Source organism: Manihot esculenta, chromosome 12, assembly GCF_001659605.2.
Source record: "Manihot esculenta cultivar AM560-2 chromosome 12, M.esculenta_v8, whole genome shotgun sequence".
NCBI lineage: Eukaryota > Viridiplantae > Streptophyta > Magnoliopsida > Malpighiales > Euphorbiaceae > Manihot > Manihot esculenta.
Window position 1 is genome coordinate 215,851 of NC_035172.2, and position 9,961 is coordinate 225,811.

The following is a 9,961-nucleotide window of genomic DNA, read 5'->3' on the forward strand; positions in this document are numbered from 1 at the left end:
TTTTTATTAAAATATTAAATTTTATTAAGTATTAAAAATATTTTAAATATTAAATATAATTATATAATAAAATTATAAAATAAATGAAGTATTATTTTTTAATAATAAAATATTATTTTTTATAATTTTAAATATAAAAATTAGTATTTTAATTAATATAAAAATTTTAAAATATATAGAAATGATAAATTATTTTAAAATTATTATTAAAAAATATATTAATGGTTTGTTTGAAATAAAAATTTTATAAAAATTCAATTTAATTAATTTTTTATAAAATTTTTATTTGAAATAAAAAAATTTAAAATTTTTAATTTAAAAAATTTATAAGAATAAAATTATTTATAAAAATTTATTTTAATCTTTTTTTAAATCATTAATAATGCAAATAAGGGTGATTGAATTGATGAAAAAAAATTTAATTTTAAGCTTATTTGGTCTTTTGAGAAAAAATAATGGGGTTTAATTGTAGTTATAGCCGTTTACAGTTACAGGAAAAAGAAAGACTAGCTTTGAGCACCCTCAATTTCTCCTGGCTAGATTCTCTCATTATTTTCGGCCGTTCTGCTTTTGTTTGTTTTTAATAGCAGTAACTACAAATTAGTCGCAAATGGAACCACGGATGGACCTTAACGACGAATTATTGACCTCCGACGGTCACCACCGCCCCGATGATTCATCCGTCCATACGCCTAAAGTCTTCGATCGATACTTCTCCTCATCGTCGTCTTCTTCTGACGACGAATCTCAACTTTCCAATTCTTCCATGGCAGCCACAAGCAAACGCCTTGATTACATGATCCAATTCTTGGACCGCAAGCTCTCCACTTCGTCATACAGTAACCGCAATAATAGTGTTGCCGATCCTGCAGATAATGACGATTATAACTCTAACAGAAACAAGTCTTCTGCTTTGCCAGAATTCATAGGGAAAGGAGGCGGAACTGGAATTTTTAGACTTCCTGTTCGAGGAGCTGTCCACCCCGGCCGCCCACCTTGTCTCGAGGTTCGACCCCATCCCTTGAGGGAATCCCAAATCGGTTGTTCTTTGAGAACCCTTACAACTACGGAGACCCAATTATGGACCGGGAGCGACAACGGGGCCGTTCAGGTGTGGCAATTCAAGGATTTATACGGAGGATGTGGAGACTCTGCGCCGCATAAGGAATCTGTGGCGCTTGGGTCGGGGGTAATGTGTGTGGTCGGGGACGAGGGTAGTAGGGTGGTTTGGAGCGGGCACAGAGACGGGAAGGTTAGGTGCTGGAAGATGGATTTCTGTTCGGATCGATTCAGGGAAGTCTTGTCTTGGGTTGCTCATAGTGGGCCTATTCTGACCATGATCATCACTAAATATGGTTAGTCCATTCTCTTCCCATTTGCTGCTTCACTCGGATTTCTTCATTCTTTCGCCACTGCGGACTGTTTAATTGCAACTTTTTTTAATTCAGTCAATCCATCTCATCCATAAAAAACTCTGGTTCTGTTATGGAGGCAGGGATTACTTGATGCATATTAACTCTAATTTATAATTTATCAATCTTGTTATATCCGATGTTAAATTTTGAAAATCAAAATTCAAAACCTTGTCATCTCTTCAAATTTCGGTGAACTTCCTCGTGCCCTTCGAGGGAAATTGCTTGTTGCTATTATCTTTATGGTATGTATGTACGCTTTCATTTCTCCTCAGCAATCTCTTCAGACCTACAAGTAGTAGTTCATGGCTCTTCCTCTTTTTTAAATTTGTCATTTCCAATGACTACGGGCACTACCTCCCCAAGGTGTGTGAACCTCTAGGATTTTGGCAATTCAAACCGAACCAGGAACCAGATGAGATAATACTATATTCATTTGTTTGCTTTATATCACTGCCCTTGTTTGCCTCTCACTTTGTTCTTTCTGGACCAGGGGATTTATGGTCAGGTGCAGAAGGTGGTGCCCTCAAGATATGGCCATGGGAAGCTATTGAGAAATCTTTTTCTTTTACAGAGGAAGAAAGACACATGGCTGCCTTGTTAGTAGAGAGGTCATATGTCGACCCTAGAAGCCAAGTCACTGTAAACGGCTTCTGCAACTTGCCAAATTCTGATATTAGATACTTGCTATCTGATAATTCCAGAGCAAAAGTATGGAGTGCTGGTTATTTGTCATTTGCATTGTGGTATGTCTTCAATCTAACTACACTGTTTTAAGCTTAATAATATGTTGTATTGCATTGGTTGTTGAGGTACATGCATTGGTTGTTGGAAGATTTGTACTTCAAACTTACCACAATAACTGCAAGCATCTGACTAGAAACTGTAACAAGTTTGTCTACTCTCAGACCCAATTACCATTCTTTTACAAGGAAATGAAAATTGAAGCAAATAAAATCTCCTGATATATATTTTGATTTCATCCATGTTTATCTTAATAAACATAATCCCGATCACCCTTGCTTTTTTGGTAGTTTGGATGGGAGAAAGTATAAGGGCTTTCAAGAGAGGAAAACCCTTTTCCTGTTCTTATAGATAGTTGGACTAAAACTTTTACAATTCAAAGTACTTTGTTGATGTTCCTGCAGTATTAAATTTTGTATATTTCATATCTTTATAACTTTGCACTCTCCTGGTGCTTTGATGAATTCTCAATATTCGCAAGAAACAATAGAAGGATGGTATTATGCTGAGGGTTCTATTTTCCAGGGATGCTCATACACGGGAGTTGCTGAAAGTATTTAATATAGATGGTCAGATTGAAAGAATGGACATGTCATTAGGGCACGACTTTACCTTTGAAGACGAGGTCAAGATGAAAATTGTTGCTGGTCCAAAGAAGGACAAGATTCAAAGTTCTTTTGGTTTCTTTCAACGTTCACGTAATGCTATAATGGGAGCAGCTGATGCTGTTCGTCGAGTTGCTGCAAAAGGTGGATTTGTAGATGATAGCCGGAGAACTGAGGCATTGATTGTAACCATTGATGGAATGATTTGGACTGGTTGTGCAAATGGCTTACTTGTGCAGTGGGATGGAAATGGTAATCGTTTGCAAGATTTCCGGTACCACTCTTCTGCTGTTCAATGCTTTTGTACGTTTGGCTTGCGTATATGGGTGGGTTATGCTAGCGGTACCATCCAGGTCTTGGACTTGGAGGGTAACTTAGTTGGAGGTTGGGTGGCTCACAGCAGTCCCATAATAAAGATGGCTGTTGGGGATGGTTATGTTTTCACCCTGGCTAACCATGGTGGTATACGTGGATGGAGTGTCTTGTCTCCTGGACCTGTGGACAATGTGTTGCGTTCGGAACTAGCTGGCAAAGATTTTGTGTATACAAGGATAGAGAACCTGAAAATATTAGCTGGTACATGGAATGTAGCTCAAGGAAGAACATCTCGTGACTCACTTATTTCTTGGCTAGGTTCTGCTGCTGGGGATGTTGGTATTGTTGTTGTTGGGTTGCAAGAAGTTGAAATGGGTGCTGGTGTTCTAGCAATGTCTGCAGCAAAAGAAACTGTAAGTCTTCTTGATAAAATTTCTTGTAAAATTTTGTCATTGTTGTTTGAGCCTTCTAATAACGATTGCCTTTTTGGTGTGTACTACACAGAAAAGAGAGTTAACAGTATTTAATTCCTAGGCTAAAGTTTCCATAACTTGGAATAGAGTAATATTCTTATTCTCCAACCTTCAGCTGCAATGCAATTGGAGTTGAAAGTTGGTGTTGCTAAGTACCCCTTCATGCCAAATAATTGCCTGATGTTAGCTTCAAAATAGTCTGTAAATGTGATTAGAGAGTTATTAAATGAAGTTATTGTGGTTGTTTTGATGCGAGACGCTTTGAATTTCATCAACCAAGGAATTGTAAAAATTAATGAATAATGCAGTGATAAAACTATACTAAATGATGGTGAATCTGAGTTGAATGAGCAGTGATGTGCTATGCTGATGGATGATTAATGAATAACACCCACTAGAAGTAAATTATAGTAGCTTGACATTTTCACTGCTGTAGAATTGAAAGACCATGTGCAATTCTCTGATAAATGTAAAACTTGGAAAGAATTTTTTTTCTGGAAGAGAAACAGGTTTGCTTTTGTTGTGGGTGGTGGCTTGGTGAGGACTTGATGTCTAACAGAGCATGCCTATTTGTAGTTGTTCACGTTGTATAGATGCCGGTTTATCATATGTGTAGCCCTCAAATGTGTGGTTATGTGTTATAGGCGTTATGATCACATTAAATCTTTTCAGAACAATAACATTGTTAAATCTAAATTCTTGGCCGAGGAATTATTCAGGATAACTGAAAACAGCTCTTCTCTTACAGTGCAGCTGAAAGAACGGTGAAATGTTTTATGTAATTTTTCATGATTTGAAGATCTTTAAGAGCTGAACAACTTTTACATGAAACAATGACGCTGGGAAATAAACCCAGAATGGGCCTAAGAAATGTTTTGGGAAGAACAGACTGTCTGCTTTAATTATGATAGTTGGGCTCTGAATAAAATAGATCATAATCTAATTGTAAACCTCAAACCCAGATAAGGATTTTGCATGACTATGTGCCCTGCAGTCCATCTCAATATTCCAAAATTTTCTCATTGTCTGTAAATTGTTTTAAATATCTTTGTTGCACCTAATCTTTGCTTAAATGATAAAAAGAAAGATAAATAAATGGAAAGCAATGTGTTAAACATCTTATATCAACTTCATGTTAATGTCTTGTCAATTTTTCATGTTTATTAGCCCTCTATTTTTTTTCCCGCTACTTAGTTCCGTTTATAAGTTCTCTTCTTAAATTTAGGTAGGACTTGAGGGTAGTTCAGTTGGGCAGTGGTGGCTGGATATGATTGACAAAACGTTGGATGAAGGGTCAACATTTGATCGTGTTGGTTCTCGGCAGTTAGCTGGGTTACTCATCGCTGTATGGTTAGTATCTATGATGGTCGCTGTTGTTTTAACAGTTTTGATTTAGGTCTATCTTTTTCTGTTAGTCAGACTTTTATATGGCTGAATAAATTGAAAATTTTGATTGGTTACAACTCATATTTGAGATGCTTTTGTATTATTCACATTAAATCAGCAGTTCTACCTTTGTTAGACAATTGCCATTTGACACGTGACTAGTGCATAACATGCTTTCTTGTTAAGTTTATTCTTTTGAGAGCTTAATATAATCCTTGGTCACAAGTCGATAAATTTCAATCAGTAGCACTTGACTTCAAGTTTTCACATGAAAATTATTCACCTCTCCTTTGTGTTTCAGGAAGTTATTATAAATTTAAGATAAACTTAGCCATAGAGCTTTCAGATTTCATCTCTATATCAGAAATTCAGTGACTTGAATTAGTAACAGTGAACTTATTAAAAACACAACTAAAGTTGAAAGATTTTTTTGTGACAAATTGGAGTGAAAAATTCAGCAACCGTGGATGAAACAGTCCAGTTTTTATGTAAAAGGGGCTCAATGATGTTCAAGTTCCCTAATTGGTTCCTATGGATCACCTGTTTTCTAGTTGCATACAATATTCTGCTTCCCTTACACTTTTTATCTTATAGAATATAATAATCATTTGGATCTCATTACTTCTGATGGTTGAATATTCAGGGTTAGAAACAATCTTAAAGCTCACGTTGGTGATGTTGATGCTGCTGCAGTTCCATGTGGCTTTGGGCGTGCAATAGGTAATAAGGTATGCTCAACTTTGTTCTTTCTGTAATTTTCCCTTGTGTTATTTTGGGAAGTATATGTCTATTTTTGTAGGTTTTGTTTTATCCTTAGATTAAGCTCCAACTGTGACACAAAGCTCTTCTGAATGATATGCAGCTTGGTATATACTTATTCTGATTGTACTTATTGTTGGTATGGATAAATGTTGCGTGTGCAGGGAGCTGTTGGTTTGAGGATCAGAGTATATAATCGGATAATGTGCTTCGTAAATTGCCACTTTGCAGCACATTTGGAGGCAGTTAATCGTCGTAATGCTGACTTTGACCATGTATATCGAACGATGACTTTTGGTCGACCTTCTAATCTCTTCAATGCTGCAGCTGGTATGGTGCCATACCTGTTCTTGTCTTGTTCACTTGCCTGCTCATTGTATATATGTTGGCTTGTTTATAGATCTGGCTTGCCATTGCTCCTTTGTATTGCAGCTGGTTCTTCATCAGTAGTCCAGATGCTTCGTACTACAAATGTATGTACATGTTTACCTGTATTATGGAAGCTATCTTGATCTCAAGTTGCCATCTACATTTGTTCCATATTTATTTACCGTTTGTTTCGCACGATTCATTTTGCAAAAAAAGAATTTAAATGCATTCTTGCAAAATCATGCAAGAATTCAATTTTTTTTAAATTGAAAATTTTTTAAAGCTAATAAGAATTAAATTTTTTTTTCATTCCAAACAAGAGAATTTTTAGAAAAGAAATCAATTGAATTGAATTCTCATAAAATTCTTGCTTCCAAATAGAGGGTTAATGCGACAAATTGTTGATGAATGTACAGGTTATGGGTGCCAATACGGCAGAAGGAATGCCGGAGTTATCTGAGGCAGACATGGTCATATTTCTTGGTGACTTCAATTATCGGCTTGATGGTATATCTTATGATGAAGCAAGGGACTTCATTTCTCAAAGATGCTTTGATTGGCTTAGAGAAAGGGATCAGCTGCGTGCAGAAATGGAAGCTGGGAATGTCTTCCAAGGAATGCGGGAAGCGGTTATTAGATTTCCTCCGACATACAAGTTTGACAAGCATCAACCCGGTTTAGCTGGTATGTAACTGAATTGTATTAATTGGAAGAAAACTAGGTGCTAATTGAACTCTTTTGCAGGCTTTGATGACTGCATGATTTGTGTCAGTGTTATGACCCATGACTTGATGAGCGAGGCTACTGTTGTAGAACCTATTCTGAAAATAAAAGAGAAAAGAGAAAACTGATAATTAACTAATTCGCATCTGCAGTCTGACTTGCATAAAATTATTCTACTGTTTATGGAGCCATTTCTAATAGAAGAAAGAAATAAAAAAAAAAGTAAAAGGTCTTGAATGTGATAGGCAGTACAGTATCTTTTGCTGAGTTTTAATGCTATTGGATGCACAGGAGTTGCAGAACTTCAACTATTATGAATTATCTTTCTGCAGGTTATGATTCAGGTGAAAAAAAGCGTGTTCCGGCATGGTGTGATAGAATACTTTACCGGGATAGCCAGACCAACTCGTCATCTCTGGGGTCAGAATGCAATTTAGAATGTCCTGTTGTCTCTCTGATATCACAGTAAGGTTTTATTGTTTTCTGGCATAAGCAGAGCAGAGATGCCTGCAAAAGAAATAACTTGTTCCTGTCAATATGTTGAGTCTCATCTTGTGCCAAGACTATGTTTACTTGGATATAAGCTCACCAATCCATTTTGTGCTCAAGAACACTGTAATTTAATTCCCGTGTTTTTGTATACATGCATTTTCACTGCTGCACATATGCAAGCATATGCAACGGCTAACTTCTTGCTCATTCAATAGGTATGATGCTTGTATGGATGTCACTGATAGTGATCACAAGCCTGTGCGTTGCATATTTAGTGTTGATATTGCACGAGTTGATGAGTCAGTTAGGAGACGAGAGTTTGGGGACATAATGAAATCAAACGAGGAAATTAGACACAGGCTCAAAGAGCAATCTGAGATTCCAGAAACTATTGTCAGCACAAACAATATAATCCTTCAAAACCAGGATACAACCATTTTGCGTATCACAAATAAATGTGGGAAAAATAATGCTCTATTTGAAATCATCTGTGAAGGTCAATCTACAATTAATGAAGATGGACAAGCATCGGATCATCATCCAAGAGGTTCCTTTGGCTTTCCACGATGGCTTCAGGTAAATTTCCTTCTCATACAAAAAAAATTATGTATATATATAAATGCAACTCTAACAAAATAACACTGTTCAATTCACCTGTTGGCCTAGTTGTTCTTCAGATGATATTGCATCTGCTTTATTTTTTAGAATGTTAGACTTGGAAGAAAGAAATTCAGTTATTCTATTAACTACTATCTGAAATTATATTAACAAAAAAGATTGACCATGTGCACAAGCAATGGCAAACTTGTGGGCTCTAGGGAGGGTTGACCACAGCCTTTCCTTGCTTCGCAGAGGGGCTCTAATTTGAGGCTTGAAAACATGACCTCAGATCACAAGTGGAGTCGCATTACTGTGATATTAATAAGCCTGGCAAACCAAATTTTCATTTTATCTTAGAAGCACTATATTATCAATATTTGATGAGTTAACTTCACCAATTTGGGCGTTTTTGCATTTGAAAAACATGTGCAACTTGAACCAGGTCATTCCAGCAGCTGGTGTAATTAAACCAGATCATGTTGCAGAGATATCTGTTCGTCTTGAAGATTTTCCTACCATTGAAGAGTTTGTTGATGGTGTTGCTCAAAATTCATGGTGTGAGGACACCAGAGACAAGGAAGCTATATTGGTGATCAAAGTGTATGGAACAAACAACACAACTGACTCAAGAAATCATCGCATCCGTGTGCGCCACTGCTGTTCATCGCGGACAGTAAGGATGTACCCAAAAGGCAACCACTCTAGGCAAGTCCAAGGAAATCTTCTCCACCGATCTGATTATCAACAACTAAGTAGTTCCTATGATGTGGTTGACCACCTGCATAATTTGCGTAGTCCTTGATTCAAAAAACGACATGGAGTGGTTTGATGGTAAACACTGCGTGAAAAATTATGTTATCCCTACTCAACCATAGGGATTATAACAATGGACTGTCGAACAAGCATCTTGATTCAAGAGAGGAGCCATGTTGTGCCATTTGCTTTCACTGAGTTCAGTATTTTGTAACTGTTCCTTCAGTTTATAGTGATTATTTATGCACACGACCAGTCTGTCAAGTGAATGTGTCCAACCGTGTACAGAAAAGGGATTATAGCAAGCAACTCTGTACCCTTTGAAGGGTGCTCTTTAAAGCCACTGTTTTCTATTTAAATCTCCCAAATGCTGGGCATAGTCAACAAGTCGATGCTTATAGATATTTAAGCCTCTTGTATTATCTATTGTTTATTATTGTTACTATTTTTTTTTAAGACAAACATGATGAGTATCAATTAATTTGAAATTAAGGTTTAGTTGTTGCAAGGCCTAAACGAGGGTAAGCTATTCCACTGATGTCGTGAAGACGAAAAGGCAGGAGAAGGGCTGTGGAAAACTTGAAAATAAAAAGCGAAATTAGCCGTACTGGAAATGAAAATTATGCAACGTTTATTGCCGATACTTTTGCGGAGATGCAAATTTTTTGCGTGTGAAAATTTCAAGAGAAATTTAGTATTTATTTTTTAGGTTTTATTTCTAACAATTTGATCTTTATATTTTGCAAATTACACTATTTATTTCCTCCTTTTTGTTGTCCTTGCATAGCACTTTTTTTTCAGTTTTTTAGAAAATTAAAAAAATAAAAACTGGAAAAACATGTGTTGATATATATACTAGTTTTCGAAATTGAGAACGAGAAGGTCAATTTTCTAATTTTTCAATATTTAATTAAAATTATAAAGCAATTTTAATGTTTCACTTTTTTTATAAATTATAATAAAAAAAAACTTTTTGTAACAAGAAATATATTATAATATTTTTTATTTTATTTCTGAAATTTCTATGTACTAATAATTATTTTTAATTATAAAAATTATGAGTATTTCTTATTATTTTCAATTACCAAATGATTTTCTTATTATTGACACATGAACACCTCTAGTTTTCAATTTTTTTCATAGATTATAGAAAATGATTTTGTTCAGAAATATGTTTTTCATAAATAAACACACCCCTAATTTTTTTTTCATGCATTTTGATGATACTTTTTGATCACCACTGGGCTTTGGCAAGGTCAAACCTTAAAAGAAAAACGCAAGCCCAAGACCTACCAGGCCTTTCTCAAAACCAACTAATCCCACGTGGTGC

General features: G+C 35.7%; 1 protein-coding gene across 2 annotated transcripts; it reads left to right on the forward strand.

Moving 5' to 3' along the window:
- The first annotated feature begins 485 nt into the window (after positions 1-485).
- On the forward strand, positions 486-9,093 carry LOC110628117 (type II inositol polyphosphate 5-phosphatase 15). Of its 2 annotated transcripts, XM_021774617.2 has the most exons (11): positions 487-1,355; positions 1,906-2,158; positions 2,682-3,489; positions 4,775-4,899; positions 5,579-5,663; positions 5,859-6,024; positions 6,127-6,167; positions 6,480-6,747; positions 7,119-7,251; positions 7,494-7,854; positions 8,321-9,093. In XM_021774617.2, the coding sequence occupies exons 1-11, from the start codon at positions 611-613 to the stop codon at positions 8,678-8,680; spliced, it is 3,345 nt and encodes a 1,114-aa protein (XP_021630309.1). In that variant the 5' UTR covers positions 487-610; the 3' UTR covers positions 8,681-9,093. The 2 variants fall into 2 exon arrangements, with proteins under 2 accessions (XP_021630308.1, XP_021630309.1); XM_021774616.2 differs by having other exon boundaries at positions 486-1,355; positions 5,859-6,167.
- Positions 9,094-9,961: the final 868 nt, after the last annotated feature.